Source organism: Nomascus leucogenys, chromosome 5 (genome assembly GCF_006542625.1).
Source record: "Nomascus leucogenys isolate Asia chromosome 5, Asia_NLE_v1, whole genome shotgun sequence".
Lineage (NCBI taxonomy): Eukaryota > Metazoa > Chordata > Mammalia > Primates > Hylobatidae > Nomascus > Nomascus leucogenys.
In genome coordinates, this window is record NC_044385.1 from 125,126,655 (window position 1) to 125,149,293 (window position 22,639).

Consider the following 22,639-nt stretch of genomic DNA (forward strand, 5'->3'; position numbering starts at 1 on the left):
CATCCTGGCTAACACGGTGAAACCCCATCTCTACTAAAAATACAAAAAATTAGCTGGGTGTGGTAGCGGGCGCCTGTAGTCCCAGCTACTTCGGAGGCTGAGGCAGGAGAATGGCGTGAACCCGGGAGGCAGAGCTTGCAGTGAGCCGAGATTGCGCCACTGCACTCCAGCCTGGGCGACAGAGCGAGACTCTGTCTCAAAAAAAAAAATAAAATAAAAAAATAAAGATAATTAGCTGGGTGTGGGACCATGCACCCTGTAGTCCCAGCTACTTGGGAGGCTGAGGCATGAGGATTGCTTGGGCCCAGCAGGTCGGGCTGCAGTGAACCATGATCATGCCCCTGCACTCCAGCCTAGGTGATGGAGCAAGACCTTGTCTAAACATATATATGTATATATCCCACAGTTCTAGAGGCTGGGAAGTCCAAGATCAAGCCACCAGCAGATTTGGTGTCTGATAAGGGCTGGCTCTTTGTTTCCAGCTGTGCCTTCACATGGTGGGAGCACAAAACAAGTGCCCTCAGGCCTCTTTTATAAGGGCACTGATCCTGTTCACGAGAGCTCTGTCCTCATGACCTAATCACCTTCCAGATGACCCACCTACCAGCACCACTGTACTGTGGGTTACATTTCAACATATGCATTCTGAGGGACACAAGGATTCAGACCAGAGCAACATGTAAAATGGAATAGGCTCCAGACCTGAAAGTATACCAACAGGCTTTTCACACACATAATAAGCATGTGGCAAGATAGTCAAAAGGTGATTAGAATGCAGAACAATCTGGTTTTTGTGCAGCATTGTGTCTGCCACTGTTGGACCTCATGTGATATCTCCCAATTCATTGTCGACAACCAAAAATACCCTATGAATTTCCAAACTGCTCCCTGCTGAGTAAACATCCAATGTGAATACTACTGGATCATTGAAAAGATTTGACTACTCTTTTCAAAGATTCCAGACCCACTTTCTTTCTTTTTTATCTTTTTCTTAGAGAAGGGGTCACACTCTATGCCCAGGTTGGAGTGCAGTGGTGTGATTATGGCTCACTGCAGCTTTGAATTCCTGGGCTCAAGCAATCCTCCTGCCTCATCCACCCAAGTAGCTGAGGCTACAGGTGCACACAACCACACCTGGCCAGTTTTTAAAATTTTGTATTTGTAGAGGTGAGGCCTTCCTATGTTTCCCAGGCTGGTCTCAAACTCTTGGCCTCAAGGGATCCTCCTACCTCAGCCTCCAAAATTCTGGGATTACAGGTGTGAGCCACTGTGCCCAGCCTGTTTTCTAGTAAGTATTAGTTTATATGTATTATATGTTGAAAGTGGATTTGAAGCAGTGCAAAGTGCCTCTGAAGCCTATTTTATCCAAGGATTGACCACCAACCCTAGTGATTATCTACTGATTTCCCCAGAAGGCTGCTGCAGAGAATCTCTGGAGGTTCGGAGAGGGACTTCTCAGCCACAAAGTGGAACAGGATATCACCTCTATGCTGGGGGAACAGGAGATACCATTTGTACACAGCTCGATACTTTGGAAGTTTGTGATTCTTGTTTGTTGTTTTTGGCCTTCTCCACTACTTAATAATTTTTAGGAAGAATTTCAGTCTATCTCAGCTATTCAGAAAGAGCACTGTACTAAAGGCAGGTGAAAGTCACTCTGCTTGACTAGGCCCAGTCTTAGGCTTTTCTCTCTGTCCTTGCAGAGCCGGGTGTGAGCAAGAATCCTGCTAAGTGGGTCTAGTGAAAAGCCTCTACTCTTGGTTGACCACCCTTGTTATCTGATCACCCTGGCCTGCTTTCAGCAGGAATCCTATCAGGTCTGTTTAGACAGAAACCCCCTTATCCTTGGGGCTTCCTCTTAGTAATTTTCCATGCGCTGCTTTCCACCCTGCTCCTTGATTATAAACCCCCACGTCCTTGGTAGAGTTGGTGTTGAGTTCAATTTCTCCCCACTGCAAGGCCCTGCAGTGCCCCCTACCCGTCACCATGGCCCTCTGGAATAAAGTCTGCTTTACCATCTGATATGGTTTGGCTGTGTCCTCACCCAAATCTCATCTTGAAGTGTAATCCCCAGGTGTCTAGGGAGAGACCTGGTGGGAGGTGACTGGAGCATGGGAACAACCATGTTGTTCCCGTGATAGTGAGTTCTCATGAGATCTGATAGTTTTACAAGGGGCTCTTCCCCCTTCACGTGGCACCTCTCTCTCCTGCCACCTTGTGAAGGACATGTTTGCTTCCCCTTCTGCCATGGTTGTAAGTTTCCTCAGGCCTCCCCAGCCATGTGGAACTGTGAGTCAATTAAAACTCTTTCCTTTATAAACTACCCAGTCTTGGCCGGGTGTGGTGGCTCACATCTGTAATCCCAGCACTTTGGGGGGCTGAGGCGGGTGGATCACCTGAGGTCAGGAGTTCGAGACCAGCCTGGTCAACACAGTGCAACCCTGTCTCTACTAAAAATACAAAATTAGCCGGATGTGGTGACAGATGCCTGTAATCCCAGTTACCAGGGAGGCTGAGGCAGGAGAATCACCTGAACCCGGAAGGCGGAGGTTGCAGTGAGCCGAGATCATGCCAGTGCACTCCAGCCTGGGCAACAAGAGTGAGACTCCATCTCAAAAAAATAAAAAGTAGGCTGGGTGTGGTGGCTCACACCTGTGATCCCAGCACTTTGGGAGGCCGAGGCGGATGGATCATGAGGTCAGGAGATCGAGACCATCCTGGCTAACATGGTGAAACCCCGTCTGTACTAAAAATAGAAAAAATTAGCCGGGTGTGGTGGCGGGTGCCTGTAGTCCCAGCTACTCGGGAGGCTGAGGCAGGAGAATGGCGTGAACCCGGGAGGCGGAGCTTGCAGTGAGCCGAGTTTGCACCACTGCACTCCAGCCTGGGCGACAGAGCGAGACTCCATCTCAAAAATAAAAAAATAAATAAATCTGGCTGGGCGCAGTGCCTCACGCCCGCAATCCCAGCACTTTGGGAGGCTGAGGTGGGCGGATCACGAGGTCAGGAGATCGAGACCGTCCTGGAGAACACGGTGAAACCCCATCTCTACTAAAAATACAAAAAAAAATTAGCCGGGCGTGGTGGCGGGCGCCTGTAGTCCCAGCTACTGGGGAGGCTGAGGCAGGATAATGGCGTGAACCAGGGGGTCGGAGCTTGCAGTGAGCCGAGATCACGCCACTGCACTCCAGCCTAGGAGACAGCGAGACTCCGTCTCAAAAAAAAAAAAAAAAAAAAAAATAATAATAAAATTACTCAGTTTGGGGTATTTATAGCAGTGTGAGAACAGACTATTGCACCACATTGAACAAGTGTCATGAATGATTTTTTCTTTAACCTTACCCACCTGGAGATTTTCCTGATGCTAAGACCTCAGAAATGCTGTTTTATTTTATTGAAGGAGGACAACGGCTTCACATCAGAATGAGCAGGATACAACATTTTGAAAGATACATTCCCTGTTTTTTATGGGCTCATCCTTTCACAGTAGAAGACAGAAACCCAATAACAGAGACAATGGCATAAGTATTATAAAGTAGGCATGCATCAAGTGTGATGATGGCACAAAAGAGGGGATAACTACTTCTGCCATTACAGTCTGGAAGAGGTATCATTTCAGCTGATATTGTGGCAAAGTGTTTTACCCGGCAGAGGGAGTATCCACTCAATGATGTTCTTAAAGTACCTAGGTAGGAGTGCTAGGCAGCAAATGATTCTCTTAATGTGTATATCCACACATTGTTACGTGTAAGTAGCCTTATTAATTTGGTTGTAAATAAAAGGTTGAGTAATAATAAAAATGAAATCACCAAATTCTACAAATTTGACCTCAAAATATGCTGTAAGTTCTGATATTATTCCTACTTTACCTGGGAAGGCAGAGCAGTTACCTAGGAAGGTGAACTGTGGAAGTCCGCTGTGGATTGGGTATACCTGATCTCATGATGAGTCAGGCTTACCCTGACTCCTTCTGGGTCTCTCTGGTGGAGACAGCCCTTCACCTCTACAAAGCTTATCCATGCGTCTGGTGATTTCTTTATAGCGTACATAGCTTCTAAGGTTTACAAACGTATACCTATTTCCCCAATGTAGAAAGCAGATTCAAAAACAGGTTCAACAAAACATAGTAAGGCAACAGGTGATTCCTAGAGACCAACAGATTGAGTTCTTGTAATAAAATCTAGAAAAGAGAAAAGGTGGAAATGTCAGCCAGGGCAACAGAAATGATATGCACCAGGAGTTCCAGGAATTCATAGTAAAGGTCGGATGAGTTACACGGGTGTATGGTTTCCTCCACCTCTGCACTTCTGACAATCCGGGTGGGGTAATTCTTCACTGTGGGCAGGAGCGGGGAGGTTGGCCCGGTATTGCTGGATGTTTAGCAGCACCCTTGGCCTCAGCCCATTAGATGCCAGTAGCACCCTCTCCCACCACGTTGTGACACCCAAAAATGTCTCCAGATATTGTCCCTTGGAGGTCAAATTTGTCCCCCTGCGAATCACTACACTAGTGCATCTCAGACTTTAAGGTGCGCACAAATTACCTGGGGTGTCTTGTTAAACGCCAGTTCTGCTTTAATAGGTCTAGGGTAGGGCTTGGCACTTTCTAGTGCAAACGAAATCCCAGGTGAGGCTGAAGCTGCCTGTCCACAGACCACTCTTGCTTCTTAGAAGACAAATCTGCAGCCACCAGTTAGCATGTTCAGGTCCTCAGGATGCAGAGTAGATGTACAATCAAGGTATGGATCACTATAGACACTTATGAGCAGAGTCTGGATGCCATACCATCTTGCATTTAGTTGCAAAGAATGTTTATAGAATTGAACGTAAGTGAAGGGTTTGTATTTTAAGCTTTAAAGCACTTTTTAATTTCAGTTCTCAAACTTTTCGGAATCCCTTTATTCTTAGAAATTATTAAGAACTACAGATCTTTAGTTTATGTGGGTTTATACCTATGAGTATTTACCACAGTAGGAATTGAAACTGAGAAATGTAAAAGATATATATGAAGTTCATTAAAAAAAATACCCATTACATATTAACATATCTAACACTTTTTAATGCAAAATTACTATACTGTCCCAAGCAAAAAAATATTGGAAGAATAGCATGGTTTAACATTTTGGCAAATGTATGCACGTATGTATGTATGTATTAATTTATTTTGAGATGCGGTCTCTCTCTGTCCCCCAGGTTGGAGTGCAGTGGCACAACCTTGGCTCACTGCTACCTCCACCTTTGGGTTCAAGCGATTCTTGTACTTCAGCTTCCTGAGAAGCTGGAACTTCAGGTGTGCACCACCACACCCAGCTATTTTTTGTACTTTTTGTAGAGACAGGGTTTCGCCATGTTGGCCAGGCTGGTCTCAAACTCTTGACCTCAAGTGAACCGTCCGCCTCAGCCTCCCAAAGTGCTGGAATTACAGGCCTAAGCCACTGTGTCTGGCGGGCAAATGTCTTTAATGTCTGGTTCAATAGAAAACAGCTGGGTCTTCATAGCTGCTTCTGCTTTCAGTTTGTTGGGATACACTGCTTTGGTTGAAGCATATAAGGAAAACCTGGCCTCACCTAGATACATCCCATGGTTGGAAAAGGAAGCATTTTAATAGCCTTTCAGGTGATACATTATTTTTTGATACTACACCATAACTTAGCAAGTGGTAGTTTCTTAAAGGTTAATTGCAGTGAGGAATCTGAAACCATATGAATGAACATTTTGGACTGTTACACTAAAGTTTATTGGTGTATTTTATGGTTCAAATTGATCTTTTATCCACGTAAGATTTCATAACATTATGCATCAGTCAACTGGAAAATCCAGTTATGTAGCTCTGTAGAGTGGAAAATCCAGTTATGTAGCTCTGTACAGTGGTCCAACTGTACAGTGGAAAACTCCACTATATACTTGAGAGAGTAGAAAATAAAACTAATGCTTAGCATTACTATGAAAATAGTTTTGGACTTTGCATCCCCTTAATGGGTCAGGGTGTAGCCCATCAACAGCTTCTGCAAACATAAAGGACCTTTTGACTGTCGTTTTCCTGAAAAATAACTCGAACGAACCTAAAGGTAAATGTAAAATGTACTTCAAGACTGTGAAAATGGGCTGGGCCCGGAGGCTCACGCCTGTAATCCCAACACTTTGGGAGGCCGAGGTGGGCGGATCACGAGGTCAGGAGTTCGAGACCAGCCTGACCAACATGGCGAAACCTCATCTCTACTAAAAATACAAAAAATAGCCAGGGTGGTGTCAGGCGCCTGTAGTCCCAGCTACTTGGGAGGCTGAGGCAGGAGAATCGCTTGAACCGGGGAGGCAGAGGTATCAGTGAGCCGAGATTGCACCACTGCACTCCAGCTGGGGAGAGTGAGACTCCGTCTCAAAACAAATGAACAAAAAAAGACTGTGAAAATGAACTTTACGAATAAAGCCTAAAGAAGCTAATAAAAGTCATACTTGTGCCTACTAAAAATAATCAATGTTAACATTTTGGCCCACTGGAACCTCTCTTTGAGGGTAGGGACTGTGTTGATCTACGAATCACAGATTTAGCACACTGGCTGGCACTTATAAGCACTGAAAATCCTTTTTTTTTTTTTTTTTTTTAGTACTCCATAGCCTATCCCTTTCATTTAGCTGGGTAGTGTGATCAATTTCCCCATAATATGCATTCTCACATAATTGTATGTATTTCTGGGGTACAGTATGATGTTTCCACACATATACACATTGTGCAACCATTTAATCAGGGTAATTAGCACATCCATCACCAAAACACTTGTCATTTCTTTGTGGTGAGAACATTCAAAATCCTCTCTTCTAGCTATTTTGAAGTTAACATTATTGTTGAGAATAGTCATCCAAATGTGCAAGAGAATACCAAAACGTATTCTTCCTAACTGTAACTTTGTGCCTGTTGACCAACCTCTCCCCATCAAGAATAACCACTGCTTTACTCTCCACTTTTACGAGATCAACTTAAAAAAAAAAAAACTTTTTAAAACGACTGCATATGTTTTCAGGCTCACACTCATTTAAAAACCGTGACTTTGGCAAAGAGTAACTTCATTCTGCTGGGGGAAAAAATTTAAATGGCCTGAGTCCGGAAGCTCGCCAGGGCAGAAGCGCAGGGTCGCTCCGCCGGGCTCGCCGCGCCGGGGACCCCTAGCCACCCGCCACCACGGCGGGGAGGGCAGGGTGCTGACTCCCGGGACCACGACACTCGGCGCCGGTGGTGGGGATTCCGCGCGGGACCCACGCGGGAACAAAGAGACGGCTGGATGGCCCAGCTCTCCGCACCCGGAAGGACCTGTTCCACCTCTCCGGCTCCCGTACCCCTCTATCCGCATCTGAGTGACCAGATCCCACTGCAGTCAACAGCCCGCGGGGTAGCCAGCTTCGAGGGACTGCCGGGAAAGACACAACGGGCGTGGAAGGCGCCGGGCGTCCAGTCTCGGGAGAGATTAGACGTGGCGCTCCTGCCCAGCGCCGGCAATCCAGGGGAATCCGCGGCCATCGCGGATTCACCAGGGGTGAGGCGGCCCTGAGCACAAGTGTGAGGCGGCACTAAGCAGAAGTGTGAGGCTCTCGGGAGCCACGCCTCCGCTGCCCCAGTGCCACCCGCTTTTACCTCAGGCGGTTCTGACCGCCGTCTTTTCAACCTGGAGAGGTGGGCCCTCCCCTACGGACGCACTTCCCTTCCCCGGCAGGAAGGAGGGCGCTGTCGCAGGGGGCGCACGCCCCTGGCTGCGCATGCGCCGTTCGTCAGCGGCGAGTGGCCTCGCGGCGCCGGATTCGTCGCTCCGCCAGTAGTGCGCCTGCGCGGTCGCTGGGGCTCGTACCTCAGCTTCCCCTCCCCCTGACCCCCTCGGGGGCTCCGAGCCCGGCGGGACCATGTTCACCACCACCGGCTCCAGTGGGCTCTGTGAGTACCGGCCTCCGCCATCCTGGCTGCCCCCTACACGCCATCCTAGGCACCTCTTTGAGGAGGCTGGGGCAGCGGGGACCCTCGGGTTTGCCGGAGGTTTTACCTTCGGGTTTGTCAGACCCGCGTCCGAACCCTGCTAGTTCCTGGTCTTGGGGGTCAGCGGAAACCGCCCCCATTTCGGCCTGGAGGGGCGAATGGGGACAAAGCCACGCCGCCCGCCCCGACCCCACCTGGTATCCCCAGGTGCGATGCCCAGGAGTCTCTTGGGGGCGCCGCAAGTGGGCAGGTGCCCTGGTGTTCTCGTGGGCCGGCCCCGGGCCCTTTGCGGAGCGTGTGTCGCGCTGAAGGAAGGGGCCGTCCCCCTCACCTTGCCCCATCTCTTTTAGGCTCCCGGGGACCGAACTGACTCCCCTCGCCCCCACTTGCAAAGTTCAGCCTCCGCTTTAGAAGCTGACCTCTCAGTTTCACTTGGATGTGTTTCTTCTCCAGTCTCCAAGAAGGGTTTTTAGACAAACAAACACTGATGAGAGTGCTTTCAAGTGGAGGGAAGTTAGGAAGTCGTGGCGAGGGAGCGCAGCTGTGCTGCTGGATGTTGCTGTTTTCCTGGCATGTTAGCGGTGGTCAGCAGGTAGGGGGCGGAGAAGTATTTTTACAGCCAGTTAAACGGCTTTTCTCACTGACACTGAGTGTGGAATTGACTTTCGGTAAGGTAGACTGCATGTTAACAGTTAGGCACGGGTACAGCAACGGAGAACAGCTCTAATTTTGCAATTGCTTGTCACTGTTCATACTCCATGTGAAGTTAATGCTGCTGGAGGACAGAAACATCTGACATTTCCAAATATTAAAGATCTGTTGGGAATGTCATGAATCTTCTGCGAATATGTGTCTTGTCTTATAGTCTGACAGTGAGTTAGTATCAGCGCACAGGCATAATTTTAAATCTTCCTCACTTCTCAACTTCTGAGGTTTTGAAGTGGTTTCAATATTTATGATTTCCTTTGTTTCATAATTAATTTGATTTATGGCATCTTTCATGCATTGGTCCCAGAGTATGCTACAACTACTAACTAATCTTCCCCAAACTATCCTTTAGATAAAGAGCGTTATGACTGTAGCTGAAGCTCACAGTTCAAGAAGGCAGTGTGGTTTTCCTGGGATCACACAGTGAGCCAGGAACTGGTGGTTATGAAATTAATGGTAGAATTCTTCAATTTCAGTTGTTTTTTAGCATTTTGATCTATCCTTGCTGGCCAGAGTACATATAAAAAACTTAAAGGGTAAGAGAAATCTTATTGGTTGCTGTACTGTATTAGCCATGAGATTATATTGGCCAAGTGTATTCAAATTTGATACAGGGCAACTGTGGGGAAGATAATATTTTATTATCTATGGCACATGGTGGTGAGTGTTGAATTCTGGGAACCAAACTGTTGCCCAGGGAGAGGCGTAGGCCTGGAGCCCCTCTGCAGCTGTCTTGGCCTGTTTCTAAAATTAAGTGCTTCTGCAGTGTAAAAGTTGCTGGGATGGCCGTTCCTCAGAAGGCTGTGTCTTACATGCTCATTTTACAAACATTTTGGGCATCTACTCTGGGCGATGAACTGGGCTAGGTGCTGGGAATGCAGCAATGAACAGGTCCTGGTCTCAGTGCTTACGGTGCTGACAGAGCTTAGGCACAGTTTTCCAGGACTGGTCATTAGAACAAGCTGTGTGTCAGCTTTAACATTTTTCTCTGGAGAAGCTATCCACTGAGGGGGAAGTGATTTCCTTTGTTTTATTTTATTTATTTATTTATTGAGATTGAGTCTCACTCTGTCACCCAGGCTGGAGTGGCACAATCTCGGCTCACTGCAACCTCCGCCTCCCGGGTTCAAGCAATTCTCCCACCTCAGCCTCCCAAGTAGCTGGGATTGCAGGCACCCACCATCACACCTGGCTATTTTTGTATTTTTAGTAGAGACGGGGTTTCGCCATGTTGACCAGGCTGGTCTTGAACTCCTGACCTCAAGTGATCCTCCCACCTCGGCCTCCCAAAGTGCTGGGATTACAGGTGTGAGCCACTGCCCATGATTTCCTTTAGATAAGTTGAGGGACCCTTTAGCAAATCAAAATTCTGATCCTGAGTAAGAATCTAAAAGAAGGATGATACGTGCACCTACCCCTATCCCCATGGGTGGTGAATAACAGTCCGTTTCCAGGGAGAAATCCTTGCCATTTCCTACCACCTGCATGTTTCCCACATTTTGTGGTTAGCAGATAATAGTATTTTAGTGTTAAACTTGCCTTTCTCTGTCATCCATTCAACAAGTGTCTGTTGAGTACCCATATCAGCCACACACTGTTGATATACAGAGGATAAAGTAATAAGCAGGATAAAGGAGACCAGCATCAAACAGGCTAACAAGTCAGTAAGATTCACATAGTGATAAGTGACATGAAGACAATGAGAGGGTAACTGCAAAGACCGAAGTTATGGTGGAGGACCACTTTAGCACGCATGGTCACGAAGGGTAGCCGGGAAGGTGACACTGAGCTGAGGCCTAGATGGTGTGAAGGAGCCAGCCATATCAGAGTTTGTTGAAAACTCTTCATTTTGAAGAAGCAATATAGTTTCAGACACAATACAGTTGAAAACACCCTGCCGTGCCTGTTTCAAGTGTTTGAAACAATATTGCTGTCTGCCAAGTCACGCAATTATGACCGGGTAAAAGTGCGTAGGATTAGTGATCATGACTTATTTTAGGTTCCTTACTTATTGACCTGGGGGGATTCATCCTTATTTGGTGAGAGGGCAGAGTATAGAGGTATAGCACATAGGCCTGGAAGTGAGACTGCCTGTACTTCAGATGCTTTCTTGATGGGAAGGAGGATGAGAAAAGTTAGTATGTGTGGAGGTCCTAGAATTTTGCCATAGTAACTACTCAGATTTAAGTAGTATTAACTGGATCCTTCTTCTGAGCCTATTCTTAAAAATACAAAAGTATAACCCATCCAACAATTCTATCATGTGCCTTCCCAACTGCCGACCACCTTCCTTCCAGCTCTTAAAAGGTGATCTTTCCTTATTTTTTCCCCCGTTCTCACCTCCCTTCACTTTTTAGTCTTGTGCAATTAGTCTGCTACTCTTCCATGGTGGGGCCCTGTTCTGGGCTCATTGTGGTCTGCTTCCGCCCTGCTGTACCACTGAGCTACTCTGAGTGAAACTCTTGTTTGATCCAAAACATTTGGTAGGGAGCCTTGGGCCAGATGCAGTTAGAGAAGTTTGATGAGCCTAAGGTCCACTGGTGTCAGCCTGTGGTGTGGACATTTGTCTCACTGTAGAGCTGGGTGAGCCCTCAGGACTGGTGGGGTCATTTGAGGCCTGCACTCTCCCCTTTCATTCCAGCTTAGGATCCTGCCTTTGGAACCTGAATACCTCGTCCCCTGCATACTGCTAAAATGGACACCAACGTTGACTCCTGAGGCTCTTTTTTTTGTGTTCTCATGAAGGAGCAAACTGTGTTCCTACTGACATTCTTTCTTAAGTATGCATTCAGTGTGTGGGAGATGATGCAAATAAATCTTTATTTTTGCCTCTCACTGTCTCTTTTTTTTTTTTTTTGAGATGGAGTTTCGCTCTTGTTGCCCAGGCTGGAGTGCAATGGCGTGATCTTGGCTCACTGCAGCCTCCGCCTCCCAGGTTTGAGCGATTCCCCTGCCTCAGCCTTCCAAGTAGCTGGGATTACAGGCATGTACCACCACGCCTGGCTAATTTTGTATTTTTAGTAGAGACGGGGTTTCTCCATGTTGGTCAGGCTGGTCTTGAACTCCTGACCTCAGGTGATCCGCCCTCCTCTGCCTCCCAGAGTCTTGGGATTACAGGCATGAGCCACCACGCCCAACCTTCACTGTCTCTTTCAAATACACTCGGTTGGGGAGCTGTTTGCTTTTATGAAAAGCTATCAAGCCTTGTGACTTACCCTTTATGCTTTAATTAACTGATTCAGCAGATACTTACTGAGCACTCCTGTGTGCCAGCCGGTCTTCTAGGTTCTCAGGATTTAATAGGAAGTAAAAGCCACATGTGTGTTTAAGTGGTGATGATCTTAGGTGATAGAAGTCTTGAAATGTAGGCTCCATTTAAAAATTAAGTGTCCAATTCAATATATTAATCAACACTTCAGTCTTCATTCAAAGATAAGACCTTCCCCCCTTTTTTTCCCAGTTAAGACTTGTAGTTGGCAACCATCTGTGTCAGAAAAAGCGGTGTGACAGGCTTCTGGTGCGTTCGGCTCCTCTCTGTCCCTCAGATTTCTTGTGTCTGACTTCACTAGGCTCTGGATTGAGTGGAATAAGAGGAGGAAGGAGAGGTGAGGCACTCAGATTGTTCTTCTGTGGCTCCCTGAGCCTCGCACATGGTTAAAGCCGACCCCGTGTCCTGCAGGTGCTTCAGTGGGCTCTTCAGAGACTCCCGACTTCTATCCCTGCTGCCTCCTTGACCTGGGGGTTTGCATCTTTATTTTGGTCGATTTATTTTGGGCAGTTTATTTGGTGACTCCTCAGCGCCTAGGAACTTAGATCCCCCTATAGTTTCCTCCTGCTGGAGTCCTTTTGGCCTGCCTGGGGGCACTGTTGTTTGAACCTAAGAAGACCCTCTGCTGGCTCTCGCACACAGCCTGGCTGGGACTGCATGTTCCTTGCCCTGGCTGTGCACGTGGGTCCCAGTACTCAGCACAGCTTCTCTGGCTCTCTAGATTTCCCAGGTTGGAGATCCACTGTACCCTTGCTGGTCACAGATTTAGCACGTGAATTAGGCCATCGAGCCCCTACCTCAGCTTGGTATGAAGGTGTGGCTGTACTCATAGCCCCTCAAGGGTTCACTTCACAAAGTCCCCTCTTCCTGTCCTGTCTTCACGTGAGGGAACCCTCACATTCCACTGTCTGTAGCCCTGACCTGGCTGAGAGGACTGTGGGAATCAGGGGACTGCCTTGCAATCACTCTTGGAAAGTTCTGCATTCTGCTATGGAGCCTCCCTTTGGTGGCAGCAGCCCTTCTCTTTTGGTACCTTAGTGGAAATTCCTGTTTTATCATCTTGTTTTGGTTGGTTTTCTATTTGTGGGCCAGGAACTGTTTGGCTCTCTTCTTTAAGGCAGGCTTTAGTGTTTATACTTTTCTGCTGTAACCAGGCCTGGGTTGCCCAAAGCTGAACAGCTGATTTACTCTTGGGGGCACACTCTTCCCCACCAGTCTTAAGTTTTTGGGAGCTGTATTATTGAAACTTCCAAGGAATACACTCTTTGTAAATTTTAGCGGCTGGGCACAGTGGCTCACGCCTGTAATCCCAGCGCTTTGGGAGGCCAAGGTGGGTGGATCACCTGAGGCCAGGAGTTCGAGACCAGCCAGGCCAACATGGTGAAACCCCATCTCTACTAAAAATACAAAATTAACCGGGCGTGGTGGTTGGCCCCTGTAATCCCAGCTACTCGGGATGCTGAGGCAGGGAGAATCAGTTGAACCCAGGAGGCGGAGGTTGCAGTGAGCCGAGATCATGCCATTCCATTGCACTCCAGCCTGGGTGCGAGACTGTGTCTCAAAAAACAAAACAAAAACCAAAAAACAAATTTAGCTAAAAAGGAAAGCTAGGCATTAACCAGGGAGGGACAAGCTTAAGAGAGGATGCTTTTAAAAAATGTTTCTTTTCATCATAAAAGTAATGTTAACCACACTGTAGGAAGTTTGGAAAATAGAAAAAAAAATGGTCTTAGCATTTCATTTAATTTCTTCATCTTTTCTTTTTCTATACACTTATGTTCTTGTTTTGAAATAACTGACTTTGTTATAAAATGAGTACGTGTTCATCAGAGACAATTCTGTGATGCAGGAAAGGAGTTCAGTGCAATGTAGGAAAGCATTAGGAAGAAATAAAATGGCGTTTATTAATATTTTGGTGTTTCTGCTGTTTTTCCAGTATAAAAATGAATATTTAAATAAATAGGTAAAAATAAATTTATCTCAATACTATTTTCTTGCTTTTTTTCCATCCAACAGAATCTTTTAAAATGTAATCATAATGAGCATGTATGTGCTCCGCTTTTTTCTTTTTCTTTTTCTTTTTTTTTTCAGACGGAGTTTTGCTCTTGTTGCCCAGGCTGGAGTGCAATGGTGCGATCTTGGCTTGCTGCAACCTCCGCCTCCCGGGTTCAAGTGATTCTTCTGCCTCAGCCTCCCGAGTAGCTGGGATTACAGACATGTACCACCACGCCCGGCTAATTTTGTGTTTTTAGTAGAGATGGGGTTTCTCCATGTTGGTCAGGCTGGTCTCGAACTCCCGACCTCAGGTGATCCGCCTGCCTTGGCCTCCTAAACTGCTGGGATTACAGGCTTGAGCAACCACGCCTGACCTATTTTTGTACTTTTAGTAGAGATGGGGTTTCAGCGTGTTGGCCAGGCTGGTCTTGAACTCTTGACCTCAGGTGATCCACGCACCTCGGCCTCCCAAAGTGCTGGGATTACAGGTGTGAGCCACCATGCTGGGCCCCGCTTTTTCCCTTTGTCATAAGCATTCCCCTAGGATGCTGCAGAATTAGGTTGTTTCTCCACCCCTTTTTTTTTATTTTAGTAATGCCGAGAGCATCTTAACTTTCAGATATTCATAGAAGTGAAAGAAGGTTAAATGAAATGTATTCTCGTATAACTTTTAGTACATACTGCCAAATTCCAATCCCAAAGGGTAGTACCAATTTAAACTCCACCAGCAATTTAAGGGAGAAAAGATTGCTTTTCTTAAGTTATTACATTTCATATTCACAGCAGCCCTATGAGGATAGGTATTGTTATTTTTTCCCTCCACAAACAAGTCTTTTAGGCTCAGAAAATAATTTGTCAAAGACCACATAGCTAGTAGTATGTGGAAGAGCTGAGATTTGACTCCAATTTGCCTGCTTCCAAAGCCTGTACTTTCTACTGTATCATACAATGAAAATGTAGTCCCTTTAGTAGAAAATGGCAATGGCAATATGACTTGTGAAGCGTTAGGACAAACATCTGGGAAAAAGAATCATTATTTAAACAAGGGTGCTACAAGTCTATATAGTTCTTACACCTTTTCAATCAACGACTAATAAGTGTGAGTTATTATTGGTTTTACTGATAAGATGCTATGCGTTAGGCACTGTTCTAAGCAGTTTACCTATATTGACTTACTTAATTCTCAGAACAGCCCTGTTAGGTAGGCACAGTCACTCTTCCCAGTTTGCAGATGAGGAAACTGAGGCACAGACATTTAAGTAACTTTCCTACTGAGGAGCAGGCCTAGGATTTGAACCCAGATGGTCTGGCTCCCTCTTCTGTGTTGCTCACTACTGCTTCTCAGCCGTCAAGAAGTTTATCTCCGTGTGTCTCCCAACCACTGGGATCATCTCAGGCGAGTGATGTAAGTAGTAGCTCAGGTTAGTGTAGAGCTTGAGTCCCAGTCATTGGAAACTGCATCATTGTGTCCTGGCAATGTGCTTTTCCCTCCTCCCCGTGGGACCATGGCAGCCTCCTTCCTGGGTTCTACCATGCTTCTTCTGGCTGCCAGTGCACAAGTCTCCCTCTCCCCACATCAGAACCAAGATCCAATTTACCTTCGGTAGACATGTTTTATGTCCTAATTAGGATCTTTTGTAGCAGTTAGTACTCTACAGTTGTTTTTATTTGTATATCCTCTGTTTTTCTCTTCCCTTACCAAGTCATCTTCCTTTTCCAACTTTTTCTGTTCTTAGCCTGTCTCAATATCAGTTTTAGTAATGTAGGTGGAACCTATCTTACATCAAGCAATTTTAAAATTGGCATTTTTATAGCATTTTAATAAGCGAAACTTCCTAAGGCATATCTCATCAATAATTTAGCATTTTTGAAGTGTGCTTTGTGAAACAGTACTATGAGGAGCTCCTGAAGTTTTAACCCTTATTTAAATTATGAGTGTAAATGAGAATTATAAAGTAATCCTTATTTAAATCATGATTTTCCCCCGAGATTTTTCCCTAAGGCTTTCTAAGTTACATTGCCGTTGTTTCAGTCATTTCCCAGAGTTTAATCCCTTCAGTGGATGTGATACAGTGGGAAGAGCATGACACTAATCTTTGGAAAGGGTTCTATAGCCAAGCTAGGTTGGGAATGCTGTTGGCCATATTGTTTTTTGACATTGACAATGCAGATTAACACTTCAAAGATACTTTGCAGCCCTGCAACAGAGAAATCTGTTTGACTTTATTAACTCTGTTTCTAAGATTTATTGGGGGACATAAAATATAGGGAAAAAACATAAATTTCCATTTCATTATACTGCCCAGATTTGATCATTATTTCTATATTGCTGTTGTATAAGTTTTTTTCTCCTTTATGTTTGCATATAAATACGCATTTTTAAAGGAAAGGTCAGCCTATCTACAGTTTCATATTCTGCTTTTTTCGTTTACTCTTCTTGAATGAATTCACTCCATGTCATTAAGTAATCTTCAAGGCCAACTTTTACCGTTATTTTTGTTTTGCCTTATTACAAAACAGAAACATGCTGAAAAAGTTCAAAAATTATACAAATATTTTATGTAGTGTAGAAGGGACTAGTCCCACATAATGATTCCCACACCCACGTAACCATTGTTGGTAGTCTAGTGGTCATTCTTTTAGACTTTTTCTGTGTATGTGCTTATCTATGCATTCTTCTTTTTTTCGACACATGTATATACACATACATACACCTATACATTTGATTTTATACAGAAATGGCATTCAAATACACATTTGATGTTCTTCCAACATCTCAGATATTAAAAAACATGAGTTTGAATGATTATAACTTTTTTTTTTCAATTTAAGATGGGATTTCGCCATGTGGGCCAGGCTGGTCTCGAACTCCTGACCTCAGGTGATCCGCACGACTCGGCCTCCCAAAGTGCTGGGATTACAGGCATTAGTCACTGCACCCGGTCGATTATAACATTTTATCATACTAAAATAAGTTTTTTTTGCAGTATTTTCCCATTAGAAACACTTAGAACATCTTTGTAACTAAGTTATTGATTGCATCTTTAACTTCATTTTAAAGAAATAATCACAAATGTTGAATTATAGAGTCAAAGGATGAGAATATTTTATTTTATTGTAGACAGAGTCTTGCTTTGTCACCCAGGCTGGAGTGCAGTGGCTTAATCTCAGCTCACTGCAAGCTCTGCCTCCCAGGTTCAAGCGATTCTCCTGTCTCAGCCTTCTAGTAGCTGGGATTACAGGTGTGCACCATCACACCTGGCTAATTTTTGTGTTTTTAGTAGAGATGGGGTTTCACCATGTTGGCCAGGCTGGTCTCGAACTCCCAACCTCAAGTGATCTGCCTGCCTCATCCTCCTAAAGTGCTGGAATTACAGGTGTGAGCCACCGCACCTGGCCTGATTATGTATTTATTGTAGAGCCAGGGTTAGAACCTAGGTCAGAAAACCTGTCCTGCTGTTTCTTGAATCTTGCATCATTTTTTGCCTTGGCATCTTTGTTTTTTTTGGTTTTTTTTCCTGGAATCCCTCCTGGAGTAAATTTTTTTTGTGTAAGGACACAAGTGTGAACTTCTGGATCTTGCTTGGCCATTCTTGTGCAGTCCTGAATAACTGGATTCCTAAGTACCTAGTGTGGGTTTCCTCTTTGTTTGTGGGTACAGCCTTTTCCCCGCAAGAGGCTCAAACTTCAAATGGCAGGGCTGACTCTAAGTTCTCTTCTACTATGCAAGGCATATGAATAGGCTGGTTTGCATATAGGTTGCAGAGGTGGGGAGCAGGTGGTGGTGGGGGAGGCAGACTGTGAGAACCCCCTGCAGTCATCAAAGGGTGGCTCAGTGCTTTCTGTGGCTTTTACTCCTGAGTGAAGCTGCCCTTCTTATTACCCTCCTTTTCCGTTCCCCGTCACCTGTGCTGTGATCTGGTTTGGAAGTTTGAAGTTACCCCAAGCTGTCTTCTACTTTTTTGCAGACCTCCAACCCCCTCAATGTTCTCCTTAAGCAGATTGCCCCCCATCCCACCCTTTTTGGAGAGTTTCTAGGATTTTATTTTGGGGAATAAATAAACTTCTTTCCAACTGAGATGGTGGTGGAAAGGCTGTTTGTAGACAGTGGGTTTGGGGACAGGTTTGAGGCCCCACTGTTGTCATGCTTGCTCGGTGGCATTTGCACCACTGGAGATGATTTTAGACAGGGTGTCAGGCCAGCAGTAAACAGGTCATGACTCCCTTTTCAGTTCTTTTCCTTTTTTTTTTTTTTTGGGATATGACCTTTATTGAGCTTATCCACCACAGTGGAAATAATGTCTGTACAAACCCAAATGTTTGTTACTATAACTTCTGCATTACAATTAAAATCCAAAAAGTTTTTTAAAAACAGTCAACTCAGTCAAAACCCACTACTTCAGAATCAATAGCTTCCTTGAAGCTGCAGTAACACTTAAATATGGTTAAGACTCAAATGCAGAAATTTGGTTGGAAAGCTAATTAAACTTCCAACTTGCTCAAATAGAATTACAAAAAGACAAAATTGTGTTTTTCACAGAAATACAGTCCACTGGCATCACCAACACTGGACAGCTGTTCTAGTGTTTAGACTCCTGAGATAACGAGGAATCCAGGCATCCATTAGACTATCTTCTGTTGTCCTTTCTTCCCAATCAGAGATTTGTGGATGTGTGGAATGACACCACCACCAGCAATTGTAGCCTTGATGAGAGAATCCAATTCTTCATCTGCACAAATAGCAAGTTGCAAGTGACGTGGGGTAATATACACTTTACCTTTAAGTATTTTGATCCATTTCCTGCCAGTTCAAGTCCCTCTGCGGCAAGGTACTCCAGGATGGCTGCGCTGTACACAGCGGCAGTCGCACCCACATGTCCATGACCTGTCGTCCTAGATTTCAGGTGTTGATGAATGCAGCCCACTGGGAACTGCAAGTTGGCTCTCAGCGAGTGGGAAAACCGCCTTTGTCTTGGCCTTTCCGGAGTCCTTCCCAGCCTTACTGCCAGCCATTTCGAATTCTGCTGAAGCTCAAGCAAGGCAGAGAAAGGGCTAATCAGACCCATGGTGAGATCCCACCATCTACTCCTTCGTCGTACCATGATTCAAACTGCCCTTTTCCGTTCTTACTATTCCTGATCGGATCAAAGAGAAAATCTTGATTTGGTGTTAGTCTGAAAGACCTCTCTAATAAAGGCTATTTTCCTATTGTAACAAAAAGAGCAGGAAGTAATATTAGTCTTTAATAAAACTTTGTTTTGTTATAGGTTGGTGCACAAGTAATTGCGGTTTTTGCCATTAAAAGTAAAATGGCAATTACTTTTGTACCAACCTATATTTGTGTGTGTGTGTGTGTGTGTGTATTTTTGCGACACAGTCTCACTCTGACGCCCCAGCTGGAGTGCAGTGGTGCAGTCTCGGCTCACTGCAACCTCTGCCTCCCTGGTTCAAGGGGTTCTCATTCCTCAGCCTCCCAAGTAGTAGCTAGGATTATAGGTGCCCCCCACCACACCTGGCTAATTTTTGTATTTTTAGTAGAGACAGGTTTTCACCATGTTGGCCAGGCTGGTCTCAAACTCCTGACCTCAGGTGATGTGCCCACCTTGGCCTCCCAAAGTGTGGGATTACAGGTGTGAGCCACTATGCCCGGCCTAGTGTGTTTATTTTTATAGTTACCACCTATTAATGAGAAAGCAACACTTGTTTTCCATTTACCGTAGTGATATCAAATTTTCTTTAAAATATTTATGTAAATCATAGGTGATTTAAAGAAAAATATTAAATAACAGGATCAGGGCAGGCAGAAACTGTGGTGCTGTAGTGGTAATGCCTGCAGTTTGAGAAATGCCCTCAATTCTCCTGAGGATTGTTCATATTCCTCCCCAGGTCTTGGTGTTTGTTGATTCTTTCTCTGGACTCAGTTGAAAGGACACATTTCTCTGGTGTTTTGAGGGTTCTTTTATTTTGAAACGACTTTGGAAGGGCGGGAACGTGGACAGGTGTCCTGGGTCTGCTGTCTTAGACTGGAATTTTACCCGTCGGTCTTCTTGGTTTCGTCGTTTTTGTTGGACTCTTTTCCTTTTTCTTTCTTTTTTTTTTTTTTTTTTTTTTTTGAGATGAAGTCTTGCCCTTGTCCCTCAGGCTGGAGTGCAGTGGCGCAATCTTGGCTCACTGCAAACTCTGCCTCCCGGGTTCAAGCGATTCTTCTGCCTCAGCCTCCCGAGTAGCTGGGATTACAGGCGCCCGCCGCCATGCCCGGCTAATTTTTGTATTTTTAGTAGAGACGGGGTTTCACCATGTTGGCCAGGCTGGTCTCGAACTCCTGACCTCGGGTGATCCACCCGCCTCGGCCTCCCAAAGTGCTGGGATTACAGGCGTGAGCCGCCGCGCCCGGCCTCTTTCCCCTTTTTCGAATTAATTTGAGTGTTTGGGGTTTCAGTGGGGCTTGTTCCCCCCTTCAGCTAGGCCATTGCTCAGCGTGAGTGGCTGGAGATGTTGGCAGAGTCAGTCCCCCCATCCATTAGGTGCTGAAGGGCCACTCAGAAGCCCAAACTTGAAAGGGTTTTTCTGCTCGGATCTCTTACGCTTTTCTCCCAGGGAGAGGTCCCGTGGCTTATCAGAGCTTTAAAAACCATACTTGGGTTTCTCCGCCATGCAGGCATATGTTCTGCCTGCCCTCTTTCTCCAACCTAGACCCACGTAGGCTATGCTGAAACTGGAGGCAGACCCTCTTGTGTGGCCTGGGGATGTTCCAGCGCCATCTTTGTAGCTCGGACAGCCTTACTTGTCACCCTGTTTGGTTGAGTCCGACTTCTTGGGTCCTTGAACACAGGGAGGCACCCCGGCTTGGGGCCAGCTGTTACCCGCGCTCGCCCCGGCATGCGGCCCTCTGGTGTCTCAGCTGCGCTGATGGACGCCCACCCCGCGGTGCTTCTCCAGGCCCCAGGCGTTTCCTTTGGTCTCTGTGGAGGTTGTGGGGGGCAGGTTGGAGAGGAGAGTTACTTGCCAGCACTTTTAAACTGGCTTATTTCAGACCTAAATTCAAGGTGTCTGTGACGTCCTGAGGCTGATGATCTGGCAGCCTCAGGGCCGAGTTGTTAGATGGGTGGCAGCGTCCACCGAGCTTGCGCCCACCTTCTTGCCATCGACTCCCCCATTTCACTGCCTGCCTGGCCTCCGTAGGCACTTGAATTTACAACACATTTTCTTGCCACTAACCACACATTTCCCCGCTTGAAAAGTATTATTTTTTTCTCTCTTACAGTTTATCACATGGTCCAGAACTTTCTGTGAGCTTCCTGATTTACTTTATTTAGAGTTATTCCAACTGTTAACTGATTTATCCCGTATTTGTGTGTTACAGTCATAATTTTTTAAACTTCTTTTGGCTTTTAAAATTATTATTTCATTATAATTATATTTCTTGTCTAATTAGTACCTTTAGTATTACTGCTTTTTACATTTAATCAGTGTTAATGTTTGTATAAAATCTCCCTAAGAAGTATAAACCCAACTGGTGGCCACCACAGTGGTGGGACCAAAATGAACATTTAGGTGCCCAGTGCCTTTGCTGACTTGCAGATTTGAAACACTTATCTCTGGCATGCAGGCCTCTGTGTTTGGTGCTGTTTTAGGACCAGGATTTTAAATTTTACAGCTCACTCTTTCCTCCCCTCTAATTCACACTGTTTAAGTATTTTAGATGTGGAGCACATTTTTTTGTATCTAGAGGGTAAGTCCTTCTCTTTCCTGCCTTTTTTTTTTTTTTCTTTTTTTCTGGAAACTTCTTAGCACTTTCTCCTGCTTATTTTCCTGATAAACTGTATAACTATTGCTTCGATAACAAGTGTTTATTGGCTGCCGTCCTGAGCCAGGCACTCTACCCAGTTGTTCGGGGTCCTGCATGAGGAGCGGTCAGTGTGGCAGGTGTCCAGTGTCACTGAATTCTCCCCAATGCGTTAGGGACAGGAGCTGATTGATGGATGGCTTCCAGTGTTTTACTTCTAAACACTGTAGGGAAACAGCTGTAACAAAAATAAACCTGGAACCTTTTGATCCCTGGACAGTCTTTGTTGAGATGATCACCAGGAGGCACTCATTCCTCCTTAACATGGTCACTGAATCTAAGTTTCATTAAGTTTTCTTCTAGGAAGTCCAGAGACTTGAGGAATAAATCATAGTGGAAGTGGAAGGTGTCTCTTGCAAGGCATGGGTTTACTGTGCTTTTATGGATTTCTGCCCTTAGTTTTGGTTTAGCTCCTTTCTGATGAAAAACTTTATAGGAAAGTTACTTTATGAGACACCAGGTCACCCCATTCTTGTGAGAATCCTGAGAAGTTTACCAAATAGTTAAGTAGTCAGACATAGGAAAACCAATGTTGTGGTAGGATATGGCGGCCCCTCCTCTCAAGGGTGTGAAGCATACAGGGCTTTTTGACGTGTGTATTTTTACATGCGTGACTTGTGGAGGCAGGCAGAGTTTCTGGGTTGCTCCCCTACCTGTCTGTCTTCAGCTAGAATGCTTCTGTAACAGCCCACAGGACTAAGCTTTGCAAGGCCTGTGGTTAGTGTCTCCAGTACCCAAAAGATACCTATTATTATTCAGATAAAATTGGCCATTTTAACCATTTAAAAATGTTCACTTATTGACTTCCAGTACATTTACATTTTTGTACAATTAACAGCAACCACAATATAATTGCAGAACAT

At 45.4% G+C, this 22,639-nt stretch overlaps 1 protein-coding gene and 1 pseudogene across 2 annotated transcripts in view; one reads left to right on the top strand and one right to left on the bottom strand.

Annotated features, from left to right (window-relative positions):
* The first annotated feature begins 7,390 nt into the window (after positions 1-7,390).
* The window catches only part of UBAC2 (UBA domain containing 2), a 182,146-nt gene continuing 166,897 nt past the window's right edge, over positions 7,391-22,639 (top strand). The window contains exon 1 of one of the 2 annotated variants that reach the window (XM_030813624.1): positions 7,391-7,920. In XM_030813624.1, the coding sequence (XP_030669484.1) occupies positions 7,890-7,920 (31 nt within the window). In that variant the 5' untranslated portion in view covers positions 7,391-7,889. The remainder of the gene's footprint in view (positions 7,921-22,639) is intronic. The other variant, XM_030813626.1, reaches the window with a different exon arrangement.
* On the bottom strand, positions 18,201-18,952 carry LOC105739832 (annotated as a pseudogene).